Source organism: Bos grunniens, chromosome 10 (genome assembly GCF_055505025.1).
Source record: "Bos grunniens cultivar Pamir isolate PY7600 chromosome 10, Bosgru_T2T1.0, whole genome shotgun sequence".
Classification (NCBI taxonomy): domain Eukaryota; kingdom Metazoa; phylum Chordata; class Mammalia; order Artiodactyla; family Bovidae; genus Bos; species Bos grunniens.
The window spans coordinates 90,235,617-90,263,223 of NC_141174.1; the positions used below are offsets into that span (position 1 = coordinate 90,235,617).

At 50.9% G+C, this 27,607-nt stretch overlaps 2 protein-coding genes across 7 annotated transcripts in view; one reads left to right on the plus strand and one right to left on the minus strand.

Moving 5' to 3' along the window:
- Positions 1-3,587: 3,587 nt before the first annotated feature.
- On the minus strand, positions 3,588-7,256 carry KBTBD13 (kelch repeat and BTB domain containing 13). The gene has a single exon (XM_086323027.1). It carries the CDS (start codon positions 7,176-7,178, stop codon positions 5,802-5,804), a length of 1,377 nt encoding a protein of 458 aa, XP_086179153.1. The 5' UTR covers positions 7,179-7,256; the 3' UTR covers positions 3,588-5,801.
- Positions 7,257-14,441: 7,185 nt separating this feature from the next.
- Positions 14,442-27,607, plus strand: part of RASL12 (RAS like family 12) — a 32,997-nt gene continuing 19,831 nt past the window's right edge. For 5 of the 6 annotated variants that reach the window (XM_086323030.1, XM_086323031.1, XM_086323033.1 and 2 more), the window contains exons 1-4: positions 14,442-14,688; positions 16,838-16,894; positions 23,187-23,260; positions 23,974-24,164. In XM_086323030.1, the coding sequence (XP_086179156.1) occupies positions 14,586-14,688; positions 16,838-16,894; positions 23,187-23,260; positions 23,974-24,164 (425 nt within the window). In that variant the 5' untranslated portion in view covers positions 14,442-14,585. Of the gene's footprint in view, positions 14,689-15,286; positions 15,471-16,837; positions 16,895-23,186; positions 23,261-23,973; positions 24,165-27,607 lie in introns of those variants that run through there. The other variant, XM_086323029.1, reaches the window with a different exon arrangement.

Consider the following 27,607-nt stretch of genomic DNA (forward strand, 5'->3'; position numbering starts at 1 on the left):
GGCAGACCGGATGGGTCATTTTGGAGACCTCCCTCATGGGTGTCCTGGCAGGCAACGCAAGAGATGCAGCATGGTGTGACGGGAAGAAGATTCTAGAGATGTGGGTCAGAGTGGCCCACTGCATTGCTGTGTGTCTCCACACAAGCTATGTGCCCTGCCTTTGCCAACTTCCCTTTCATCTCTGTTCTAAGACCCTGCGACCTGACAGAAAGACCTCTTTACCTTTTGCTAATCGCTAAGATGCCAGAGAGAGAATCCCCATTCCAGCCGGGGCAGAATCTTGAAGTTTGCAGGGACATTGCTGGGAAGAGATCCAGGAGAACCCCTCCAAGGGGGTCCTGCATCCCACGCCCATAATGAGCCTGCTCAGACATAGCCTATCTGCCCGCAGCTGTGTCTCCCACCAGCACAGTTAACTTGCCACTGTTCCTGGGAAGTGACAGCAACTTGAAACAAAGCAATTAGGATGAAAAAGAGGTCCAGCTGCTTGGGGCCAAAGGAAAATAAACAGACCAGCCCTGTGTGTATTCCACCGCCAAGAGGAGCAATTTTTCACGGGATGATTAGCACTTTAATTCCCGTCACCTCCCCTCCACGAGCCTCTGGGCTGCTGCCGTTTTCAGATCCCACTCTTCCCACGGTGTACTGTGCACCCCACAGCACATCACCTCATCATGAAGGTCTCCCCTAGTCACCTGCCCACGCTACCCCCTGCCAGAAATGATACCCCTCTCCTCTGAAATCTGACAGCCTCTCTCTGTGGGGTTTCCTTTTGATTGATTGATCATGTGATGGATTCATTTATTCTTTTGATATCCATTGAGCACCATTCATTCATTCAATATCAATATTTATTAAGCCCTTACTGTGTTCTGTTCACTGTCCTGGTGATACAGCGGTGAACAAACAGACATGAATCTCTGTCCTCATGGAGCTCAGCTTCAGTAGATGAAGGATGAAATCGGGAGGAAATGGGACAGGGGATTAGGAACGGACTTGGCTTTCACTCAAGAGAGATGAGACACACCCAAGGGTCTAAGCAGAGAAGCAACAGTTTATGGCTGTTGCTCATCAGGACAGCATGCCTGGAGAATCCCAGGGACAGAGGAGCCTAGTGGGCTGCCATCTATGGGGTCGCACAGAGTCGGACACGACTGAAGCGACTTAGCAGCAGCAGCAGCAGCATCAGGACAGCTCTGCCCATGTGAGCACGCTGGAGTGGCCAGCAGGGAAGCAGGCCCTGGATGGAGTGTGGGAAGGGCTGGTGTTTCCTCCTGCCTCTGTCAGGCAGGCTATGTAAGCAAACCAGAAAAATTCCCAGGGAGAGGAACGCTTAGGGTGCAGGGCATCCACCGTCAGGGTCAAGGAGAAAGTTTACAAAAGACAGGAGAGAGCTCCAGGGAATGGGACTGCAGGACTCTCATGGAGGTTCAGGGAAATGTACCTTACTGCATTAAGCTCTGTGTGTGTGTGTGTGTGTGTGTGTGTGTGTGTGTGTGTATGTAGATCTCTCTTGAAGGACAAAACTTCTTAGAGTGTCCCTCTGGGCAGGCACAGAGAGATTTCAAACTCAGCCTTCTGGGCTCAGTAACTCCTAATATCTCTGTAACTTGCCTTCCTCCACCTGTCTGCTCCCCCAGGCACCTACATGCAGTTTGGATGCCAGGGCATGAGAGGTTGAGAATCCCAAATCCTGGTCACAGGTCCTTGCCCTTCCACTCTACTGACTTTGTGACTTTGTGTGAAAGCCAAAGTTCTTTCAGGATCCCCTACCCCATCTGCTCCCAGACTTCTGCTTTCTGCATACCACACGTGGTAACCATCTTTGCCAAGGGTGGCAGGCTGTAGGAAGAAATGATGGAGCCAGAAGAGGAGGTGGGCTGGATTATTAAAACCACCCCCACACTGCCGAAGTATCTGTCAATGTGTCGATGCCCGCCTCCGGGTCTTCATCAGTCATTAACATTCTTTCGTTAATTAATTAATTAACACCCTTTCGAAGGGGGCCATTCACCTCCCAGGTAGATCCTAAGGCAAGAGAACCCAGGACAGTTAATTTTCTTATCTCAGGAGTTAGAAAGGGCTGAGTCCAGGGGGGCAGATGAACCCCCAGAGAAGAGGTGCAGCAAGAAGGGTAACAGGGAGGGGAGTGTAATTGAGACTGGCAGAACCACTCTGTCCATCCCAGTATGTCCCCGGAACAGGGCTGGGGATGCAGCGACAGAAAACAGCACATGGCCCTGGGTTCAAAGCCAGGATCTGCTACTTCCTACTCAGGCCTCTTCTAGTCACTGTGACCTTTAGGTGTTTGGGTTTGTTTGGTTTGTTTTTTTCTAACTTTATCTTTAAGAAGGGAGTGCGGATGTTGCCCAGCTGCCTACCACTTAAAATTCTTGCAAAGCTTAAATAAGTCTACTGTGGGAAAACTCTCTGTGAATACTGTGTTATTATTACACACAAAAGGCATCTCAGTAAGGGCTGCTCTGGACCAACGGACAACTGAACCCTGGAGCCAGCAGGCCGGGCTGGTTCATGTGGTCAGCTGCAGAAGCTGATGAAGATCTGTGGGCTGAGAGAGCCGAGGAGCTGGTGGGCCTGGAGACCGGAAGTGTGTTCAGCATCCATCAGGAGGAGTGAGCAAGGAGGAGAGTGTTCTGCGCTTTAAGAAAAATTATCCATAACTTGGAAATAGGCAAAAGGAGGACTGTGTGTCCTTGCAGTGTCGTTCTGGGGCAGGGTTGAAGCACTCAGAGTTATTTCATTCTCCTTGGGTTGGGAAGATCCTCTGGAGGAGGGCATGGCAATCCACTCCAGTATTCTTGCCCAGAGCATCCCAAGGACAGAGGAGCCTGGTAGGCGACGTATGGTCCATAGGGTCGCAGAGAGTCGGACATGACTGAAGTGACTTGGCAAGGGACTGTACCTTTGTTCTACAATTTACTGTTTTTAAAAACTTATTTGGCTGCATCAGGTCTTAGTTGTGTCACACGGGATTTTTTGTTGCGGTGCAAGTTTAGTTGCTCTGCAGCATGTGGGACCCTAGTTCCCTGACCAGGGATCAAACCTGTGTCCCCAGCATTGCAAGGCAGATTCTTAACCACTGGGCCACTGGAAAAGTCCCAACAATTTACTATTGATTAGGGTCCTGACTTTGTAGAGTTATATGCTAACTTGTAGCTGCATATACAAGTATGTATGTGCATGTATGTGAATATGAAAAGGAATTTAGCCCAGTAGAGAACCACAAAATTTATGGTATTATTCCCTATAAGGTATTAACCAGCTTCACCTCTACCTTAGCAAACTTATTTCGGTGTATCTTTTCCAACAAAATATACAGAACTTTTGCCTCTCAAGTGGGCCACTGAACCAGCCTTACTATTTTTTGATTTCCTTATTAATGAGTTAGATACATCTTTGACATGTGAATACACTTTCATAGAACAAAAAAGTGAGGGGCTCTGTGGCATGGGCCAGCCACTTGGTCACTGAACCTCACATATCTCATCAGTGGGAGAAGGTATCCAACTCTCAGGCTGAGGCAGGGCTAGAATGGGAAGACAGATGAGAAAGTACTCTGCACATCATTCACAGGATATAAAAGTCAGGATTTATTATTGTGACTCATCAGATTAGATTAATGCAGGCCTGAAAGGTCCCACGCTTCTAGGTCCGCATTCTCCAGGGTTTGGAACATAGTTCAGGGGAAAGGCAGCAAGGGGCAACCCAGACACTAGGTTCCATGCCCAGGAGGTGTCCGGCTGATGCCATACTCGCCATTTGTGACAAGGCCAGGATTTCCCACAGGCCTTGCATCTTGGAGGATGGAGACCATTTAGGACCACTCAAAGAAGTCTGCCCAGAGGCATGGAGCAGCTGGATGAATGAGCTGGGCATCTGACCAGAGACTAGCGTAGGGGTATGCTAAAGGAGAGATAAGAGTCCTAACACCAGAGGTCAGCACCAGATCCCTAACTAGTGGTTGATATAGCCTGGGGTCTTTTAGGACCTCGTGTTTTTCTTTTTTAAAAAAATTTTTATTGAAATATTTACAATATGGTGTTAATTTCTGGTGTACAGCAAAATGACTCATATATATATGTCTATATATATATATATTTTCTTATTCTTTTCCATTATGGTTTATCACAGGATATTGGATATAATTCTCTGTGCTATACATAAGTATGACCTTGTTGCTTATCCATTTTGTATGTAACAGTTTGTATCTACTAAACCCAGACTTTCAATCCTTCCCTCCCAAACCCTCCTCCTCCTTGGCAACCCCAAGCCTGTTCTCTATGTCTGTGAGCCTGCTTCTGTTTCATAGATATGTTCATTTGTAGGACCTCATCATTTGATTCTGCAGGTAGGAAAGTGCCCCAGCTCAGCTGACAGCACCATAAGATCTCTGTTCTTGCTATCTGCATATGTGCACAGCTGCACGAATGTGCACATACACACACAGACAATGATGTCAGCCAGGGGTCCAATGAGCAATGCAGGCAGTCAAGGTTGGGAACAGCCAACCCTGCACAGAGGAGGTAGGTACAGAGGCAACAGAGAGACAGAAAGGCATTCCAGGTTCAGTGAATGGCAGCAATGGAGGCTGTTTGTTTATTTACTAAGTCCTATCTGACTCTTTTGCAACCCTATGGACTGTAGCTCACCAGGCTCCTCTGTCCATGGGATTTCCCAAGCAAGAATACTGAAGTGGGTTGCCATTTCCTTCTCCAGGGAATCTTCCTGACCCAGGGATTGAACCCATGTCTTCTGCTTTGGCAGGCGGATTCTTTACCAGCAGAGCCGCCATCAGACCTGCTCTAAATTGGGCTCATACTTTGAGTAACCTGAAGTCATGAAAATTAACAGTCCACTGCCCCTGGGGTGATGACAGAAAAGGCAGTGGGTAAGAGACCTCCGACTGGGTTCTCTCCTGTGGGCCCACATCCCATTAAACGGTGCGGGGAATCCCGTTCTCCCTCACAGGTCTCACGCCAGGTGCAGCTCAGTTTCTCTCTCCACAGGCCAGGCCAGCCTCGAAGCCTCCCCAGAGGCCTCCATCTACAGCTGCTCTGCCTCACAGGCAGGGCTCACAGACTCTTCCCATCTGCCCAGCTTTCCCTGTCTCTCCTCTTCTGAATCTCCCCCTTCAGCAGCTAATTATCCTGTCCGTCTTTATACAGTTTATTTACTACCCTCCTGCCTGGAATAACATACTTTCCCTCTCCCTATTTTCCCTTTGTCCTGATTGCTTCAGTACTTTGATTATATTGCAGGGTTTGTTTCTTGTTATTTGTTTTTCTAAGTTGCCTTCAGCCCTCTGTGGATCAAGACAAGTGCATGTAAACCCTTTGTTGTTCTGGGCTAGACTCTAAGCTTTTGAAACCCTGTCTGGTAACTACAATCACATTAGGCCCAGTGCCGCGCTGAGTACACAGTAGGTGCCTAATTCTTACTTGACTGGCAGTTTCATTAACATCACTTAACCCACTCCCAGCCAGTCCTCAATTACTGGCCCTTTCACACACAAGCCTGGATTATTGAAATCCTATCCCCCATCCCTTCCACTGACATTGTGACCCACCAGCTCTCAAGAGAGCCCAAGTAATTTGAGGGTTGAGATCCCGAGTCGATGCTTCCTGAGATTCTTGGATACCTTCACACAACCAGAAGTCATAAGACCCTGGACATCTCAACCAGGGCCTGAAGTTCCCGGCAGCTCCTAAGGTCACTCTCATAGACTCAGCCATAGCTCACAGAAGACTCTGGGCATCTAGTCCGGAAGTCCAGCCTAAGGATCACAGTTCTGGTGTTGTCGAGGCCACAGGCCCCTGGGCACCAGGAGGCAGCCTCAGGAGAAAGGTCTGCAAGGAACCGGGCCGTGGGAAGCCGGCCTTCTCCCTAAGCAGCCGCCAGGAGCCGCCCTCGATGGCATAGAGCAGGGTGAACACGCGGTTGACTGTATAGACGGTGTCGCCGCGCACCACGGCAGTGAAGAGTGCGCCTTTGCTGTTGACGAACTGGCCGGGCAGCGCTGTCCACTGGCCCGTGGCTAGGTTGAGGCAGTCGATGGCGCAGTGCAGGAAGTCATCCTTAGGTCCGTTACGCACCACGTAGAGGCTGTCGCGGTGGGCCACCATGCAGTGGCCATAGCTCTGCGGGCGCCGCAGCTCGGCCACGGGAAGCCACTCATCAGCCCGCAGAGCGTACTCCACTACGGCCGTCGTGTCTGCCGGCTGCCACAGACACACGAAGAGGCGGCCGCGGGCGTGTGCGCAGGGTACGCCGGCAGCTGGCTGCGGCAAGTCGGCCATGAAGCTCCAGCAGCCCGAGGCCGGGTCGTAGCGCTCCACTGAGCTCATAGCTGTCCTCTGGAACTCCCCCCCGATGGCGTAGAGGTGGCCCTCGAAGCCGGCCAGCGCCGTGTCGTAGCGCGGCTGGTGGGGGCTGGGGAACTCGCGCCACGTTCCGCTGTCGGGGTCGTAGCAGAAGCCCAGGTCCACCACCTCCTTGTTGGGGCCCCGCACACCGCCCACAATGTAGAGCTTGTTGCCCAGAGTGGCCACGCCGGCCAGGAGCGTGCTGGCCTCCAGGGGCAGCGCGGCCAGCGTGCGCCAGGTGTCCTCCTCCTCATCCAGGTAGCACATGGTGCGCGAAGGGTCCTCCAGGAAGCCGGGCGCCGGCGCATGTGTGCTCACGGCCACGTAGCTGCTGGGCCGCAGCTCCGCCACGTAGGTGCGGGCCTCGGGCAGCGCCAGCTCGGCCGCCAGCTCGCGGGCGCCGTCGCGGATGAAGAGCGCGGCGCTGTGGAAGACGTCGTGCAGGCCGAAGGCTGCGGCCGCGTCGCACAGCAGCGCGCAGTTCTCCGACGTGAGGCTGTGCTCTAGGAAGCGCGCCAGCGCCGGCGCCTGCAGGAAGGCGGCGCACTCCACGGCCTGCAGCAGCTCGTCGGCAGCCGCCAGCGCTGGACGCTCTCCGCGCAGCACCCGCAGCGTGGTGTGGAAGCCGTCCGGGCTCAGCGCGCCCAGGTGCACCTCTGCAGCGCGCGCCTCCCGCATGCCCGAGCGAAAGAGGCCGCGGAAGAAGCCGCAGTGCTCCACTAGCAGGGCCCGGTCTGCCTGGAAGAGTTGGCTGCCCACCCACACCTGCACCAGGGTCTCTGGGCCCTGCGGCATGGCGGGCTCGAGGGGCAGAGGCCACCTCCGGGGGCCTGGACGCAGCGGCCACCCACAGTGGGGCTCCCCCGCAGCGACAGAAACTTCCCCCGGGGGATATAAATATCTCCCTGGCTAAAGATAGTAGGGCTCATGTGATGTGGTGGCCAGCGGGCTGGATGGCCGAGGGCCCGGAGGGCATCTGGACACCTGCCGGGTCACTCACTTCCGTGTGATAAATAATAATAATAATAGTGACCATATAGTGTGCACCTACGGGCCTTAGGGCACCGTGAGGACAGTTTACAAAGATATCCCATTTAACCTGCACTAAATCAGCTGTAACCCCTAGTGCAGATACCCTAACTCTGACCCTCTGCTTCCTCAAAATGGGGCCAATAATTAACAACTATTGCATGGTATTTGGACAATATCTAAAGTGTTCAGAATGAAGGTCAGAGAATTTATATGGCTTTTCAAGGTCATTCAGCTGGGAAAGTGCCAGGACGAGGTTAATACCTGGCCCACGGCTTGGTTGGTGGGGCAGGGGTATTTGGGCACCAGACAGACAGACAGAGGTAGAGTCTGTCCAGGACCAGGCTGGGGTCCAGGGCAGATTCTCCTTTGCCTTGGGCCTCTGCCCCTGAATCCAGCTAGTCCAGTCTCTTTTTGAGCCTTGATTTCCTACTCTGTAAAATGGATGGGTAACGGGTGAACGTTCAGTAAGTCCCTTGAGTGTGGAAGTAGTCTCTGGGGATGGGAATGGGAAGCTGATGTCTATTCCCTACTGGGTACTCCCTACTCATCCATTGCTGTATAGCTCAGATCTTGGGGAAAAAAAAGTGGCACTGCTTAGGGGACTCTATGTCTGTGGATGGGAAGGGGACAGGCTTCTCCTGTTTAAGTGAAGCCTTAAACTGCACTGCAGGCCTTTTTGTGAGTACTTTAACTTCTATAATCCTTACAACAATCTGATGAGTAGATACTGTTATTTTCCCTCAGTTGATAGATGTTATCCATTTATTGCTTATAGCATGCATGAGTCAAATATTATTAAACTCATAGATGAGGAGATAGAGTCACCAAGAGGTTTGCTCACCTGGCCTAGGTGACGTGGCCAGAGAGCAGCACAGCTAGGACTGGAGTGCACCCAGTGTGACCCCAGAGCCTACACCCCTAACCGCTGTACTCTCTGTCCTCTCTGTGCTACAAATGCTGGGCAGTCACTTTGTGCCAGGAGGTCACAGTTGGAAGGAATTTCGGTCTCCTATGATTCAACCCCTTCATTTATAGTGTGAAAGTGAAAGTGTTAGTTGCTGAGTGGTGTCCGACCCTTTGCAACAACAGCCTGGACTATAGCCCATCAAACTCCTCTGTTCATGGAATTCTCCAGGCAAGAATACTGGAGTGGGTTGCCATTTCCTTCTGAAAGGGATCTTCCTGACCCAGGGATCCAACTCGGGTCTCCTGCATTGCAGGCAGATTCTTTACCACCTGAGCCACCAGGGAAACCTCAGAAAGGGAATTGCCCAGGGTTGCGTAGCTGGTAGCAGAGAGCCCCAGGCCTCCTGCTATCCATCTTACCTGGAACTTTCCTGGGTTACCAGCTAAGACTCTGGGTTCTAAAATGTCAGCCAAAGGGAGCTTAGTGGTTAACTTCTCTGCTACTTTGTGCTACAAGTGGGTTAACTGAGGCCCAGCCCTGTGTAGGATGTATCTTCCCCTGATACATCTGATGTATTTTCAGCTGCAGGTCTTCAGGAAGATGGAGTGGCTCAGTGGCTCATAGTGATAAAGCTGTAGTTGGGAGGGGAGCTGGGGAGCTTCCCTCCCCCCAAGACACACGCATGCATAGATCCTCACGTATCAATCTGTAGATCCAACACGAGTGTGCCTTTCTTGCCAGGGAACTCTTAGCCAGTTCATCCCATCAAAGTAGGGCTGGGGTGTGGGGACCACTTGTGTGAGCCTGGGAAGCCTGAAGCCTGGAGGCAGCAGCCAGAAATAGCCAAGACTCTCTGCCCCAGAGACCTGACAGGAAGAGGAGGAGGAGATAGAAGGGGTGGGCCAGAGTCCCCATGGATACCATACCAGGCCCTTTGTCAGCTTTTCTCCTTCCCTGGGGCTAGATGTTGGCTATAGGCATGACAGTCCCCCTCTTAAAGGAAAGTGGGCTCTGCAGTGCCCAGGCCTGACTCTGACGTTGCTGGTGGCCTCAAGGACAGGGAGAATGTCTCTGTTCCCATTTCATGGATGAGGAAAGGGAGGCCTAGAGATGGAATGGGACTTTCCTTGGTTATGATTGAAGATGTAGGATGGATTGAAGCCTGTCCACTTGACTCCAGGCCCCGGCCCAACTGCCCCTCCTCACCTGCAGTAGCCTTGTCTTTGGGAAGGGTAACTGCTGCCTCCTGCCAGGTTCAAACAAAGGATCACAGTTCCCTCCCCAAATGGCTGATTCCTGGCACCTAGTAACTGGCAGACAGGTGGAACCTCACTTGTACCTCTCCGGAGAGCACAAGCCCCTCCAGGCTGAAGTTTGCCCACAAGCCCAGTTTTCCACAAGTCCAGCCCCGGTCCAGTGAGTTGGCACTAGCACACACACCCAACCCCCACCCTTACAGCCAAGAAGGGAAGTGAGGAGGAGGTCACCCAAGGTGGGGGGTCTTGATTCTGAGACTAGATCCAGGATCTGCACTCTGGCTCTGTGCCCGAGGCCCCAGTGGGGTGTTTTCTGCAGCTGGTGGGAGTTTCCTCCACCCAGACAAATGTCCCTTTGGGACTTGGAGAGGACAAGGAACTGTCATGGCTGTGGACAGCCCACGGAATTCCCAGGCCCTGCATGACCCCACACCAACCTCCCTCTCTACTTTGTGAGGTTGGGGGTGGGAGCAAGGAATGGGGCTCCGTGTCAGACTCTGAGCTTTTCCAGAGCGCACCCTGCCTTGTTTATCTCTTTCTCTGCAGTGACTGGGCCCTAACTTGAGGAGGAGTCCCTAGTCTGGTGGAGGAGACACAACCCCTGACCCAGGAGATCCTGCAGGCTGGTGGAGGACTGGGCTCAGCTCCTGTGCTGGACAATTCCTTTTGATCCTCCACTATAAATGAAGGGGTTGAACCGTATGAGACTGAAGTCGTTTCCAGTTGTATCCTCATGGCCTTCCTGCCTGATGAGTGTCTCCTGGCCTTTCCCACCCATAGTGATGTTTCTGCACACAGGGTAGTGATGTGCTTGCCTGTACCTGAAGAAGAGCACTGTACTAGGAGTCAGGATTCCTACTGGGTTTTGCTGCTGGTATTATCTTTGACTTGCAAAAGCTACCCAAGTTGTCCAGGCCTCAGTTCTTTGTCTGTAAAGTGGAGCTTGTATCTGACTTCTAAGGTTTTGTTCAGTTTTCACATTTGACTTTATAATTGAAAAATCACAGAAGAGGTTATCATATTGTGCCTCCAGGGACTGCAGTGACATCTCAAAGGGAGCCAAAAATGTTAGCTTTATATATGGAATGGCTTCTGGGGCAGGGGGGCGGGGTGGTGAGTAGTAAGGGCAAGACTTAGTCCTACCTGTCCAGACCTGTCTAGATGGGACTCATGCACTCTGGAGACATCTACTGAGCATCTCTTGAGCCCATTGCTGGGCGAGGAGCCAAATCCTCTGCATTTTGAGTGCCCGAGGGCCCCTTATAAGAGCCTCAAAGGTGATAAGGAGGGGTTGGATACTGGTTCTAGTAGAATCACCTCTCTCTTGACCTAAAGTGCCCAAACTTCTGGTCATTATACAGTTTTGACTTCTTGGTAGTTGGGTAAGAAGTGTGAGCTATTTGTGTTCTGGGTGAGTTCAGGAAGCTATCATTTGCTGTTTGGGGCTATGGGCCAAGCTCTGGGTGGAACATTCTCATGTTATCTCATCTAATACTTAATATTATCCCTGTTTTAAAGATGAGGTGTTTCTGTAATTCTTCCACTATGAAATGGGTGTGATAACCATCTCTTAGGATGATAATAAGGAACAGATGGATAAAAACAGAAAGTGTATTGTGAATAATTATAGGAGATTATTAACATATTGGCTTAGTCTAATAGATATTTAATTATATTGCAGCTCTGGGAATTCTAAATGAGTTTTGGGGTCTTTGAAAAATAGACCAAGAAGGCCATCTGAAAATCAATGATAATTTCTCATTGATTTCCAAACACGTGTATTTCAAATCCTTTAACTCAAAGAGTCCTTTTAGTTCAACACTGTTCATAGATTTTTACAAAATCCCCAAGATAATTACTTAATTGGTTAATAATTTGGTGATGGTATTTGCATATACAAATAGTGAATATTCCTATTCAATAAATTCTACCCTCCAGGGAATGACATACGTGGAAAATGTTGAAATTTTTATATTTCAACCTGATAGGTTGGATCCAGTACTTCGTATTTCCTGTGTCAAATTTCCATAATTACTTGACGGTATTTTTGGTTGTTTTGTTTTGTTTGGTTGTTTTGTTTTGGCCACGAGATGTCACACTCTAGTTCCTCAATCAGGGATCGAACATGTGCCTCCGGGCAGTGGAAGTGCAGAGTCTTGGCCACTGGACCACCAGGGAAGTCCCTTGACTGTATTTTTGGATAGATTTTGGAACTGCTGGTAGTGTTTGAGAAAATACTGATGTGTGAGAAAAAACATGCAGAGAGTAATGTTCTTAAAAAAAAAAAAAAAAGATAATGAACTGAAGCCCAGCTTATTCCATGGTTTGACAGTAAATGATGATTCCAAGGGCCTTTCTGGTCCAAGTGGGCACTTCTGGGTGCTGGACAAGCAGCCCACAGACGAAGAGGCTGAGGATGGAGAATGGGAGTGGTTGCAGCTGTGAGGTGGGCAACTGTTTTCCTCCTACACCTCATAGGAGGGGCAGACTTAGCAGTCATAGCTGAGGGCCTGAGCAACCAGCTGGCAACCAGTTCAAATAATCTCTGAACTAGAAGGGGATTAAGGATCATCTCATCCCATCTTGCAAATCATTGTGGTATCTTGTTACAACAGCAGTCCCCAATATTTTTGGCATCAGGGACCAGTTTTGTGGAAGACAATTTTTTTCCACAGACCCGGGGGTGGGGATGGTTTTAGGATGATTCAAATGTACTACATTTATTGTGCAGTTTATTTCTATTATGATTACATCAGCTCCACGTCAGATCATCAGGCATTAGATCCCAGAGGTTGGGGACCCCTGCCTTATAACACCTTGAAATCTCACCCCCATTTGCCTTTAGTGTCAGGAGGTTCATTTCCTCCAAAGACAGTAGTCCCTTCTAACTATGGACAGCTCAGGTGGTTAGAGTTCACAAAATCACTGAGCTGGAACCTGCCACCTTGAAGCTCTCATCTACTAGTTGGTCTGAGTCTTAAAGATAAGGAAAGTAATTCCTCCAAAATCCCATACGTAGAGAAGTAGCAGAGCCAAAGTTTATTCCCTGTTGTGCTTCTGGGGGTCCACAGCTTGCCCTCTCTCCAGCAGTCCTCCCGTGAGACCGAGTCTCCCCATAGCCCCACTCAGAACAAGTCTGTCCTCCCTGGACTCGGGCCAGCCCAGGGATGTGGCCAGAACTTGCCTCCCACTTTTTCTCCTTCTACAACTCAAAGGCCACTAGCTGTGTGAGCGATTCTGGCCTGTGGGTGTAATCTAAACAAATTCCTCCCAACACCTTAGAGTCTTCATAACACAGCTGCTTTACCATGATCTCCCAGAAACAATTAGGCTGAGTTGTTTATGTCCTGTCCTGGAAAATAATTTTCTCTCTTGGTTGAGAAGTTATTACCATCAGGCTCTGACTCCAGTCCCTCCATCTGCTGACCTGGACTTTCCTGGTTTCTTTTGTGCGTAGGTGGGTAGATTAGCTGTGGGAGGATAGGGGGGTTAGGGTGGGGGTTGGAGGGGAACAGATTGCAGTGAGAAGTCTCTTGAGACGCCCACATCTTTCCCCACTCTGGTCTGGGGTGTATTTCAAAAGAGAGATCCCACAGGGTTCTAGAAAGTACTTAGACCTGGAACCCAGGGTGGATTTTTGTCACTCTCCATTGGGCTTGAACCACTCATGGAATTTGGGATTCATTTCCGCCCTCCTTTAGCATTATAGATGGGAATGTGTGTGTGTGTGTGTGTGTGTGTGTGTGTGTGAGTGTGAGTGTGAGTCACTTAGGTCGTGTCTGACTCTTTGCAACCCTATGGACTGTAGCCCACCAGGCTCCTCTGTCCTTGAGATTCTCCAGGCAAGACTACTGGAGTGGGTTGCCATGCACTCCTCCAGGGAATCTTCCCAACCCAGGGATCTAACTGCTGAGACTCCGGCATTGCAGGCGGATTTTTTACCACTAAGCTACCAGAGAAGCCCATAGATGGGGTCACCAAAGCCCAAAGAAGTGAGATGACTTGCCCAAGGTCACCCATTTAAGATCTAGCACTAGATCCTAAATGTCCAGATTCCTCATATTGGTCCTTTGCCCTTTCTCCAGCAGGTCCAGATTTTCCCCTGGGTTTCAAGGGCAATGACAGGTGATCCCTGCCAGGTTCATTCATCAGTCCCAGAATCATAGGCAAGAGGGAGTGCCAAGTTTTAGAACCAATAAATGCCCCTTTTGCATGCTAGGCCACTCATAAGCTCCCATCAGGAAGAAAACCGTAATCCCGGTTGGGTTAGGTCTCTTGAAGCTGGGCCCAGGTTGGCCATGAAATCTTAGTAAGGAGATCTTCCCTCGCCCCCTTCCCAGAAGCCAGGGTCCTTTATGGGTTCTGCAGGTCCCACATCGAAGGGGAGGGTAATGTGGTTGGGGAAGTTGAGCGCAAAGGCTGGGGGGGCTTGCGATCCAGAGAAAGCACATGGCTTGGAGTTGAACCCGGTAGGCTTCCTGGAGGAGGAGGCGGGGCCGATGGGTTAGACAAAGGGAGGGGTGGATCTTCTTGCTGATGGGAAAGGACTGACTGGAGATTCAGACCAGGCTGGAAACATCCTTCCCCCCAGTCCCTATACCCCGTTCTTCCCTCTCTCTGGTCCTTGCCCTTTCCCGTCGGGTCCTGGGGGGCGCTGCGGGCGGTGGCGGCTCCTAACCTTCGAGGCCCAGCGCAGCCGTGGGGCGCACGGCAGGCGGGGAGCTGGGTGAGCGCGCCCCGCAGGGGTCTCCTCGGCCCTTACAAGGAGTCGGCGGCGCTCGGGGCGGCCCCGCCCGCCGGCACCCCCCGCCCTGGCCCCTCCTCCCCGCCGGGTCTGGCGGGGCCGCGGGAACGCCGCCCGCTGGGCGCCGGGCCCGGGAAGCGGACGCCGACGCCGCCGGGCCCGCGAGTGCCAGGGGGCCCGCCACTCGCTCCCGAGGCCCCGACGGGCTGGCACGCTGCTCGGGGCCCTGAGGCGGGACCCGCGTCTCTCTCCGCAGCGTCGCCATGGCCTCGGTGTTCGGGAAGCCCCGCGCGGGCGGCGGGCCGCAGAGCGCGCCCCTCGAGGTCAACTTGGCCATTCTGGGGCGCCGCGGGGCGGGCAAGTCCGGTGAGTGGGGTGCGGGCGGAAGGGAAGGGGTTCTGCGGGTACGGGAGACACGGGGAGCGGTGGAGAGAAGCGGGAGCTCGGGGTGTGCAGGCAGGCTCTCCCACTGTCTTTAGGGGCTTTCTGCGCCCAGGTGAGCTGGCTGAGACACCGTGGTTTTCCTCTTTGCCTCAGTTTCTCTGTTGCTTGGTTCTCCCTCTTGTTTTGTTTCCAGCTCCTCCGTGTCTCAGCTGTCTTGGGTTCCTGGCCTGTCTGTCCCTCTGTGTCTCCCCACTGACTGTGTCCTCCTTGTCTGTGATCCCAGCTGTCTCCTCTCGTGTCTCCGGTCCCCTGCTGGTCTCCTCCGTGCCCTGTACCACCCTGTATCTCCTCCTCCCGGCCAGCAGACAGCCCCAAAGGGATCTGTGAGGCACTGATTCCCAGCCCCGTGCCCCTATTAGCTTAGTCGCAGGGGTGAAGGGGCCCCAGACTCCTGAAGGGAGGTGATACTGACTTTGGGGATTTCCCAGGGGGAGAGTGCCACTCCCCACTCCCCACCTCAGTGCCCTAGAATTCTGGAACAAAGTGTGAATTCTTTTCAAATGTATTTGTTTCAAGCCAGACCCTTCTCCTGACTTTCTGGAAACACGTTGGACTGTAATCTCAGGTGCCTTGGACTGAGCCTGCTGGGGTCCAGCCCTGGTTGGATCCAGGGATTCCCTCGGGAGGATGGCGTTGATGAACAAAGCTCTTGGATTTCTACTTAGGCCATTTCTAGCAACACTGAACAGCCTTCATCACTTCTGGTAGCTATCACCCAGCTGGAGCTCAGGTGGTAGGGGTGTCACCGTAGGCAAAGATCCAGAAAAAGGATCTTTGCCTTAGCCACTCTCAGTCCCAGGCAGCTGAAGGTGGGAGGGCAAGGGGGCTTTTCCACTGTCAGTTTTCCAGTTACAGCCACTAGTGAATGGCCATCATGGACTCCGCTATGAGTTTCCTTCTTTGAGAGTCACCGGGGGCCTCCTTTCCACTTTTAAAGCCAGCCCCCTGACTCAGAGTGGGGATTCTGAATCATGCTGTCCTACAGAAAAGACTTCCCCTCGTCCCTTAGAAAATCAAACTGTTATCTGCAGCTCAGTCACTGGTACATTAGCCAGTGACTACATGAATGAAGGAATTTAAATGTTAAAATATGTGTTCCCTGGATAATTAGTTTGCAAACTGACACTGTTAGGAATCCTGGGACAGAATTTTAAGGATTTTCTTTAAAATGTTGTGCTTCTTTTTAAGAGTCCAGTATAGTAGTGGGCTGGTTCTTGGCTTTACGTGGCTAAAGTGAAATAGCTCAGTCGTGTCCGACTCTTTGCAACCCCATGGACTGTAGCCTACCAGGCTCCTCCCTCCATGGGATTTTCCAGGCAAGAATACTGAAGTGGGTTGCCATTTCCTTCTCCAGGAGATCTTCTCGACCCAGGGTTTGAACCCGGGTCTCCCGCATTGTAGGCAGACGCTTTACCATCTGAGCCACCAGGGAAGTCCAGGTGGCTAAAGTTCTGAACAAAATCAGTCTTGTGAATGCATTCCACCTGGAACCACTTCCCTGGGTTTTAAGTTCTGTGAGACTTGCATGATAAGTGTGGAGGCCTTAGAGGCAAGACTTGAGGACTAAGGACTAGAGTGTGTGTACTTGGGACTCAGAGGGTTCCTAACCCTCCCAGAGATTACCCACTGATCAGCTCAACTTGTACTCTCTCTTTGGCTTATAGCCAAGACTGGGATAAATGCCCCCATACTTCAGAATCTCTGTGCCTCATCTCTGAAGGGGATGTCTCTCTTCAGTTTCAGTCTCACTAGGCTGACCCTATGGTAACTGGTTGCATGGGTCCAGACCCCTTAATTAGGGTCTTCATAAACACAAACACCCCTTAGACTTGCCTCTCATTTCTTTTCTTGCTGTCTCCCCCCCCCCAAAAATGCAACTGGGAAGGACGTGTTCCCCATATTTCTGGTTTCATCTGAGCCTCTCAAACCAGCTCCCCAGCCACATTCCCCAAGAGAGCAAAGGGGTTACATCACCTAGAAAAGTCTTCTCTAAAATGAGAGGAGCAGCCTCCAGTGTCCAGCAGCCAGACACAATGGGGATACTAAGCCAACTTCTTTCTACTTCTTGCAGCCCTGACCGTGAAGTTTCTGACCAGGAGGTTTATCAGCGAATATGACCCCAACTTAGGTAAGGACCCACCCACTCCTCCCCGTTCCTCTGGCTGTGTCCCATTGGACTCTCCCCTGCACACCCACATACACTGTGGTAGGTCCAGGCCTGACCAGAACCACGCATCTCGGGGCCAAGGGGAGGAGCCATCAGCATAACACAGGCCATGGGCAAAATATTTTAGGTTCCAGCAATGTACCCTTCTACAGCACACCCCAGATGGCTTAGGGGTTAACCCAATTAAGAGAACTGAGAGAAGTTGATTTGCCCTAAAATATTAGGTATGATGAGACTTGGAAAAAAAAAAAAATCAAACATTGCAGAACATCCACCTCCATGAAGTGTTATTCTTCCAGATCGTCATTCAGTGTACTTTTCCAGATAAGCTGGACATTTGGAAAATTCCCTAGTGATACTGGGTTCTAAACCAGTTTTTTAACCACACAAGAAAACTAGTCTTGTTTGCTGGCTCTCTCATGGTATATTGGGAAAAGGGATGCCCTGGTGTCAATCAGAACTGAGTTTGAATCCTGGCTCTGTCACTTACTGGCTGTGCACCTTTGAAGCAGTCACCTAACCTCTCTGAACTTTTGTTTCCTTATCTGTAAAATGGGCATAAAAATAGCTATCTCAGAGAATTACTGTGAGGATTAAAGAAATAACATATGTAAAAGATCTAGCCTAAGGCTTGACCCACAGGAGACACTAAATGCATATTTTCTTCTCCTTCCTTCTTCCTTCTCAGATGGCTTCCCATCTGTGGTGGCTGAGATTCGCCCAAGTTAATCAAATCAGTGTTTCTGAAAATTAATTTTAGCAGCAGAATGCTTTCCTCAAGTAACTGCTTAATGGACCCCCAATATCTAAATAAATACAGAATTTTATTAGTATAAACATAATTTAAAGCTCACATTTATAGCATTTCTTATGGTCAACTTTCCACAGAGAAAAATGGGATGTCTGGATGCTCTCTGCTTTTTGGAAATGGGGACTGCAGTCTTAGATTATTTTCCCCATTCATGAGAATTGAATAAGCTTTTGTGGAACCCCCAAAGGCCCTCTGAGGAAATCCAAGGCTCTGGGAGGACCCTTGGGGTCCCACAGTGAAGCAGCACCCACAGCAGGCCTTTGATGGAATGTCCCTGTGACACCAAAAGGAAAGAGCTCTTTAGCCCCTAGGTGTCCATCAGCCCCTCAGTCCAGGCTGGGATATTTAATCCCAGTGTCAGACCAGGAAGGGGACGTCATGGCTATTTGGTCCAATGGCTTTTAGAATTTATTCCTTAATCAGCAGAATCTCTTCTTCCAAGGAGGTCTTACACAAAGCCCTAGGGTGTCAAACAGAGAAAGCAAAAGGGGTCCCTGGCTAAGTCAGGAGTGCAGGGCAGGCAACTCGCTGACAGTCCCTAAGGGGTGGCGGGGGGTGGTGTTGGGAGAGGCCAGACTTGAAGTTGGTCACTGAGGGGAGTGGGAGGGAGAAAAGTCACACAGCAGGGATGTCTGGGAAGGAAAAATGGAGATCCCCAAGGACAGTGCCTCAGAAGACAGATTCTGGCTGCCTCAATATAAGTATGGGGCATACTTATAACTATTAGCTGTTTATCTGAAATTCAAATTTAACTGGTCATCTTGTATTTTATCTGACAACCCACCTCCAGTGTCTCTCCTTCCTGTCCCCCAATTCATACACTTCAGGCAGGGTACCACCAGGGGCGCCTAGTACAGTGATAGTTTGAGCCTCCTGATTGAGCAATTTTGGAGTTCTGAGCGGGTGGAGGAATTTGAAGTCAGACGGCTGAGGGGGCGGCAGCTGCGCAGTGGTTAGTCACCTCAGCCTTTCGTCTCTTACCCCGCCCTCAGAGCTTCTGAGCTGGAGAGACAGCCGGACGCTCTCCTGTCAGCCATTGGGAGGCCAGCGCTGCTCCTTGGGGAGCCTGTCCACTGTCTAAACATTCCAACCACTATCCCATGGCTAGTTCCAGCAACAGCGGGGACTCTCTGACCAGATCCTCTTCTGTGCAGAAAGGTCTGAGCATCTAAGGGAGAGGTAGCCATGTGGAGATGTAAAACCACCCTTTCATCCTCTGGAGAAGGAAATGGCAACCCACTCCAGTACTCTTGCCTGGAGAATCCCATGGAGAGAGGAGCCTGGTAGGGATCGAAAAGTCGGACACGACTGAGCAACGTCACTTCACATCACTTCACTTCTAAGAGCTTGAGCCCAAAGAAGCCTTTTGGGGGTGGAGACCTGTGTTGTTCATTCCTGTTTCCAGCTTGGAGTGCAGTGTAGGCACAACGTGCTGCTGCTGCTAAGTCACTTCAGTCGTGTCCGACTCTGTGCGACCCCATAGACGGCAGCCCATCAGGCTCCCCCGTCCCTGGGATTCTCCAGGCAAGAACACTGGAGTGGGTTGCCATTTCCTTCTCCAATGCATGAAAGTGAAAAGGGAAAGTGAAGTCGTTCAGTCGTGTCTGACTCTTAGCAACCCTATGGACTGCAGCCTACCAGGCTCCTCTGTCCGTGGGATTCTTCAGGCAAGAATACTGGAGTGGGTTGTCATTCCCTTCTCCAGGGGATCTTCCTGACCCAGGAATCAAACTAGGTCTCCCGCTTTGCAGGCAGATTCTTTACCATTTGAGCCACCAGAGAAGTCCAGACCTCCTATTATTATCCCCATTTTACAGGTAAAGAAACTGAGGCAGAGAGGGCTCAGTGTTTTGCCTAAGATCATGGAGAACTTCAGGTGTGAAGGAAGATAAAACACTGTTCCAGTTGTCCTCCATTAAGGGTAGCCTTATGCTATTGAGGACTTCCCAGGTGGCTCAGTATGTAAAGAGATATGGGTTTGATTCCTGGGTTGGGAAGATCCCCTGGAGGAGGACATGGCAACCCACTCCAGTATCCTTGCCTAGAGAATCCCCATGGACAGAGAAACCTGGCAGGCTACAGTCCAGACTGAGCATGCATGAGTGGTATGCTACCGAGGGCCTGAAGTCAGAAGCCTGTGGGATCTCTGAGCCTCAGTTTTCCCATCTGGAAGATAGGACTAATAGACTGTGCTCTGTGTGTGAGCTGTGCCTTGTTATGGGTTGGGAGCTACTGGAACCAAGAGATTCAGTGCCTGTGTGCCTGTGCTGAGTACTCCAGGAAGGGATCAGGGTCTCCAGAACACCCTCTTCTCACAGAGGGACTGGGGGAATCTTAGCTGGTTCGCCTAGGGCAGAATGACAGCTTCTTACCTCTCTTCCCCCACAACCTGCTCCAATAAGGATACAGGTACCATTTCAGAAGCATCATCCTATACTTACTCTGACAACAGCTCCTTTGGTGGTGCTTTAAAAATTATTAGTGTAAATGAGAGAAAAACACTTTGGGGAAAGAAACTTCTCTCAGCATTAAAGTCCTCAGAAATTCATTTAGAACTAGGAGTTGTGCTGTGTGCTCAGTCACTTCAGTCGTGTCGGACTCTGTGACCCCTTGGACTGTAGCTCACCAGGCTCCTCTATCCATGGGATTCTCCAGGCAAGAACACTGGAGTGGATTGCCATTTCCTTCTCCAGGGGAATCTTCCCGACTTAGGGATTGAAGCCTTGTCGCTTATGTGGCTTATGTCTCCTGCAGTGGCAGGCAGGTTCTTTACCACTAGTGCCACCTGGGGAGCCCTAGGAGTTATGAAGCCCCTATTTATTAAGGGACTCCAGAATGTCCTGAGGGCAGGGAATTTGTGACAGGAAGGCAGGACGTGACTACATCTTGAAAAGGAGCCCCTACTGCACCCCCAGCCCCTGGAGTCACCTCACTTGCAAGGGAGCGAGGGAGCTGGGTGAGATGATCTCATGACCTCTGAGCCTTCTGCACTCCCCCACGTATGTTCCACAGTTGCGGTTGGATGGGCAGCTTCTGCTCTGCCCAGTCAGAGCTGGAGGACTGGCGGGTCCACTGAACAGAGGGCGTGAGAGGGTCTCACCGTGGAGCCCTGAGTTCACGTTCTTTCTGGTAGGGTGCTGTGTGCCTGTGACCAAGTTCTCTCCTCTGGGTCTCAGCTCCTTGTCATCTCTCTTCAGCAGAGCTAACAGGAATCTCAGAAGGCTATCGTGTTGTACGCGGCTACAGTAGACCAAGCCTGGGCTAATATTTCCCCCCAGGCTGGGCACAGCAACGGTGCCTCCTTGGGCCCAGGACTTGGGAAGCACCTAAAAGGCATGCATCAGACAACTCTGGCAGGAAAATAAAGACAAATCTGAACGAGACGTAGGCATCCACTCTTCTTGCACCAAATATAGTTAAACATTTGGGGCATATTTTCCATTAGATTTTTTTTTTTTTTTGTCTTTGAATAAGAGCGGCTATTTATCCAAGTCCCCACAGCAGGCTGGGGATGGGAGCTGTCTGCGATTTCTGCTGGCTGCTAGTGGGCCTGGCGTGTGTCCAGGCCTGGCTTGTCTGCCAGTGACCCTCAGAGAGAAGTGTTTGTGAATTCCGCCAGAGTTGGGGGGGACTATTCTCACAGTGGATTCTGCCAGCAAGGCACAGAGGACCCCAGTTCTGCCCAGAGGGTTCTTCTTTGGGGTCATCTGGGGGCCCAGGGCCCCCCCAGGGAAAGGTGAGGGCCAAGTGCACCCCACATGTGGGCCAGTGGCACAGGGGAAATTTGGGGGTGGGGAGAGCAATTGTCTGTGACAGTGAGGTCCTCTTTGCAGGCCCGGCCACTTGACTCTTTCTCAGGTTTGAGGTCATGAGAACTTTGGGAAAAAAAAAAAAACGAATTTGAAATCCAAATAAGATCAGTGGTTCAGCTCATAGTATGGCACCAAAGTCAGTTTCCTAGTTTTGATCCTTGTACTATGGTTATGTAAGGGGCTAACACTGCGGGGAGAGGTGGGGGATAGGGTACACAGGAACTCTGTGTACTGTTTTGCAACTTCTACATGAGTCAAAAATTATTTCAAAATAAAAAGTTAAAAAAAACATCACCTAGGAATGTGAACCTGCCCTGGAAACTTTGGAGCATCATGTCCCCAGCATCCTTTCCCAGGCATTTGTGGAGGGCCAGGTATGTGCCTAGGGGCCCATCCAGTCCTCCCACAGCCCTTTGAGATGGCGTAGGGACAAGCCTTTACCACAGTGCCTGACACAGAGTTAAAACTTGAAAACTGTTAGCCAGTGTTATCATGTTATCCCTGCTGCTGCTGCTGCTGCTAAGTCACTTCAGTCGTGTCCAACTCTGTGTGACCCCATAGATGGCAGCCCACCAGGCTCCCCCGTCCCTGGGATTCTCCAGGCAAGAATACTGGAGTGGGTTGCCGTTTCCTTCTCTAATGCATGAAAGGGAAAAGCGAAAGGGAAGTCGCTCAGTCGTGTCCGACTCTTCTCGACCCCATGAACTGCAGCCCACCAGGCTCCTCTGTCCATGGGATTCTCTAGGCAAGAGTACTGGAGTGGGGTGCCATCACCTTCTCCTTCATGTTATCCCTATTTACTTAAAAATTTTTTTATTTGGCTGAGCCAGGTGTTAGATGTGGCATGTGGGATCTAGTTTCCTGACCAAGGGTCAAACCCAGGCCCCCTAGCCACTGGACTACCAGGGAAGTCCCATGTTATCCTTATTTTAAAATTAGAAAACAGCCTCAAAATGTTGAAAAGACTTGGCCAAGCCACACAGCTTAAAAGTAGCTGACACTGGGTTTGATTTCCATATCTCCAACCTAAAACTTTCAACTCTGCTAGATTCCTCTGCATTTATTTTGACAAAGATTATGTGTAAAACTTCCTTGGAACTTCTAAACAAGATCTGACTCCCCAGCCTCAATCAGGTTGTGTGTTTCTCCTTTCATGTCCCTTCCCCTACTGAGTGCGAGAGGATTGTCCTGACCGTCCCTGAGGGGCTTCCTGTGGGCGAGGTACTGTGCTAGGAGAAGAGGGTGGAGAAGCTTGGGGATCAGGAGGAAGGGGCTAGCAGTGTAGTTCCCGAAGCCTCTGCCGCTCACTGGGCCCAGGAGCGCACACCTCCTTCTGCAGGCGTGGTGGGTGGGCCCAGCACACAGTCCCGTCCTCTGTGGCATGTTCTGTGAGTGACCTCTGATGCTCTGAGCCCTGACAGGTGCAGCAGCATCTCCTTGGTGGGAGGTTCTGCCCGTGTCCTCTATGTGGGTGAGAGCCAAGGTCTTCTCCTGTGGTCCCAGCTCAGCCAGCCCCAGAGCCAGCCCCCCAGGGGTGCACAGGGTCTAGCAGAAAGGCAAGCTGGGAGTCAAACCTAGCTCCCCCTGGAGTGGCCAGCCTGCCTCTGACTGGGCTGACCGTCTGTTACAGAGGACACCTACAGCTCCGAGGAGACCGTGGACCACCAGCCTGTCCACCTGAGGGTCATGGACACTGCAGACCTGGTAACATTACCCCCCCGTTACCCCTGAGGAGCTGAGAACCCATGCAGCCTCTGGAGGAATCCTGCTTCCAGAGTGGGAGCCTCGGATGGGAATCTGTAAACCTTTTCAGCCCCAATCTGTTGTGTGTCCCTGAGGTGCTGACCTCTCTGGGCCTGAATCCATCGATTTGCCAAATGAGAAGGGATAGGACAGGGCCTGGGGAGAACTGATGATTGCCGGTGTCAGTTCTGAGATCCTGTGCTCCGGGGTTTGGTGCCTGTGTTCACAGGTGCACACATGTGTTTACAGATGCCCCTCTGACCCCAACTCCCACTCCCCACCCAGTACATACATCTTCCTATGTTCTCACCACCCCCTACCAAGGCCCGATGCCAGTTCTTCTCAGAATCTAAAGGGGCACCATGAACCTGACCCCAAATCAGCAGTGCCCAGGCACAGCCAGGTCTCAGTAAGGGCCATGCCAGAATCTTGGCTCTATGCCCCAGAGGCCAAGGTCTCCCAGTCTGTGGTTGGGTGGTGGGAGTGAGGCTCAGAGACAATGTCTCCTTTCACATCAAGCCAAATCCACACTCAAGTGCCCCTTTGAAAAGGGCCCTGCTGGGGAACAATGTACAAAGACCCGGGGAGCAGGGAGGCGGGGAGAGGCAGCTTCAGGTGAAGTCCTTTACCCACGTCTGTTCTGCCCCTGACTGAGGCTGCCTGCTTTGTCCCAGGACACCCCCAGGAACTGTGAGCGCTACCTGAACTGGGCCCACGCCTTTCTGGTGGTGTACAGCGTCGACAGCCGCCAGAGCTTTGAGGGCAGCAGCAGCTACCTGGAGCTGCTAGCTTTGCACGCAAAGGAGACGCAACGCAGCTTCCCGGCTCTGCTGCTGGGCAACAAGCTGGACATGGCCCAGTACAGGTGAGCACGCACTTTGTCCCACAGCCTGGAGCTCACTTTCTTCATCTAGGAGGTGTCATCTTCAGGGATTATTTGGCTGCTAAGAAGAGTGATCCCCTCTCATGTAGGTGGAAGGGAGGGGGCGTGTCGTAAGGGTACAGTGTGGGCAGGTCTTCCAGGCAGTGCCGGGCAGGAAGGGAAAGGCATCCAGGCTGCACAGGGGCTGGACCCTGAAGGTTGGAAGAGAGGCCACTCCTTCCATCTTCCCAGGCCTCTGAGGTTTCTCTTGGCTTCACCCTTTCTTGCCTGAGACTATATGACCTTCTGTTTCCACACCCTGCAGCTGGCTGGTCATCCAGGGCCCAATTCCAGTTCTGGAGAGAGAGGCTCTGATAGGCAGCCTGAGTCAGGCCAGTCTGCTCTGGTTCAGCCAGCTCTCACCTACCCCAAGTGAGGTCCCCAGGCTCACTCCCACCGTTGGCTGTGCCGAGGGCAGGAGTCTCTTAGAAAGGGCTGGACTTCAATCAAAGGCCACAGACTGGGCCAGGGGGCAGATGACCACTGAGTACTGCAGTCATATTTTGTTTGGCCAGCACAGTGTTTTAAAAGACCTGGAACTGGAATGCTTTAGGGCGGGGTGTGCTCCCTCCAGCTGACCACAGGCCTCACAGTCCCCATGGCTTACCCCTCCCCACACATCCAAGTTGCCTGCCTGGCCCCTGAGGTGTTTGAGACTATGATGCCTTTACCTGATAAGTGACTCCATTGGCCCTCTCCAGCACAGACGTCCATCCCTTGTGGCCGGTCTACCTGGGAGGTGGGGCAGCCTTCCTCCACCCCTCCCTCCTCAAGGCCAGTCACCCCTGCTTCCCAGATGCCAAAGGCCCATTGACTGGTGTTAGAAAGGCGGGGATGCTTAATATAGACCAGAGCTGATGGGCAGTGGGGAAAAGAGATGTGGTCTCATGAAAGAGATTCACAGGAGGAGCCTTCAAAGGCAGGCATGCCCTCACATCCAGACAAATTCCATTTCAGGGAATGAGGGAAGTTGTGTGAACTTAAAGCCAAAAGGTAGTCTTTGTGGAGTCAAAGAGCCCCCAGAACCTAGAGGAGGAATCAGAAGACTGTATTGAGAATAAACCAGTTTTAAATATGAAGGAAAAAACTAGGCCACTATTTTGGTCCCAATATTTGCCCAAGGGATTGTCTGAAAGTGGTTTGGGAGCAAAGAGCAAAGCAGCATCAGTTCCCTAAGAAGGAGTCATGATGATTTGTCCCCATTTCCTTCTTTGGTTGAGTCCCGAGGTTGGTAGGTCAGGATTTGACAGGCACAGTCAATCTAACTTTTGCTGAGCAGTGGCCAGTGTCTCCCATGATTGTCTTGCAGCTGAAGGGTAAAATGTGGGTTAGGGCAGTGGTTCCCAAACCACTGATACCATTTTTGCTAGGCTATGCCAAAATAAGCAAAAAGGGTAATAATGTTACATGCTGGGTCAGCCATTCACACACCTGCATGCGCACGTGGGGTCGTTGTTTCTGAAAGCTCATTATTCAGGCCCCACAATGACAAAGTTTCAGATTCAAGTTCATCACAGATGCATGTAATACAAAGTATTCTTTCAAAAGGAGCTCCTCAGGAAACTGAACTGACAGGACACCAGCCTTGGGTGGGGAGTGGATTCTGTGCTCTGCCCTGACCCTTTTTGTCCTAGATGCTCTCCCTGTCTGATGGGCTAACCTGCTTCTAGCCCTTGCTTCTGCTAGATTACCCTTGGCTCAGAAATCTTTTCCCTCCATACTTGCCCTGGGGTCTCCTCTAACCTCACAGGCTGTGTCCTCATGGATGGTGGGTGAGGCCAGTCAGCAGTGGGATTTGGCCATTGAAACTTTAATCTCCAGCCTTTAGGGATTGCCCCTACCGCATCTCTTCTGGACATCTGGTCTACCAAAGGGCCAATATTTTTCTCTCATCTGATGTCCATGCTCTCAGGACCTTCCTGAAAGTTACAAATACTTGATCCCACCATCAAGAGAGGTGGTTACAAATACTTGATTCCACCGTTATGAGTTGTTGTTCAGTCATCCAGTTGTGTCTGACTCTTTGAGACCCCATGAACTGCAGCATGCCAGGCCTCCCTGTCCCTCACCATCTCCTGGAGTTTGCCCAAGTTCATGTTCATTGCATCGGTGATGCCGTCCAGCCATCTCATCCTCTGAAACCTTCTTCTCCTGCCCTCATTCTTTCCTACCATCAGGGACTTTTCCAGTGAGTTGTCTGTTCACAACAGATGACCAAAATACTGGAGCTTCAGCATCAGTCTTTTTTTTTTTTTTTCCATTTTATTAAAAAAAAATTTTTTTTATCATCATATAGCTTTCTTTTTTTAAATTTTATTTTATTTTTAAACTTTACAATATTGTATTGGTTTTGCCAAATATCAAAATGAATCCTTCACAGGTATACATGTATTCCCCATCCTGAACCCTCCTCCCTCCTACCTCCCCAATATTCAGGGTTGATCTCCCTTAAGATTGACTGGTTTGATCTCCTTGCTGTCCACGGGACTTTCAGGAGGCTTCTCCAGCCCCACAGTTTGAAGGCATCAATTCTTTGGTGTTCTTCTTTCTTTACGGTCCAGCTCTCACAACTGTATGTGACAACTGGGAAGACCATAGCCTTGATAAAAGACCTATCGGACCTTTGTTGGCAGAGTAATATCTCTGCTTTTCAACATACTGTCTAGGTTTGTCATAGCTTTCCTGCCAAGAAGCAGTCATTTTCTGATTTCATGGCTGCAGTCACCATCCACAGTGATTTTGGAGCCCAAGAAGAGGAAATCTGTCACTACTTCAACTTTTCCCCTTCTATTTGCCATGCAGTAATGGGGGCGGATGCCATGATCTTAGTGTTTTTAATATTAATCTCAAGCCGGCTCTTTCACTGTCCTCCTTCACCCTCATCAAGAGGCTCTTTAGTTCCTCTTCGCTTTCTGCCGTTAGAGTGGTATCATCTGCATATCTGAGGCTGTTGATGTTTCCCTCTCCTATCTTGATTCTTTGGGCAGAAAACTCCCTTGATGTTTCCAATTTTCCTGTAGAGATCTCTCATCTTTCCCCTTTTGTTGTTTTCTTCAATTGTTAAACACTGTTCATTGAAGAAGGCCTTCTTGTCCCTTCTAGCTATTCTTTGAAACTCTGAGTTTAATTGGATGTACCTCTCTCCCTTGCTTTTTGCTTCTCTTCGTTCTTGCGCTATTCCTAAATCCTCCTCAGATAATCACTTTGCCTTCTTGCTTTTCTTTTTCTTTGGGATGGTTTTGTTCACTGCCTCCTGTACAATATTATGGACCTCTGTCCATAGTTCTTCAGGCACACTGTTATCTAGATCTAGTTCCTTGAATCTGTTCATTACCTCTACTGCAAATTCATATAGGATTTGATTTAAGTCATATCTGGCTGGCCTG

Bases quoted from the DNA above. Each gene is read 5' to 3' on its own strand.
- KBTBD13 (XM_086323027.1), bottom strand. From the start codon at position 7,178: ATGCCGCAGGGCCCAGAGACCCTGGTGCAGGTGTGGGTGGGCAGCCAA.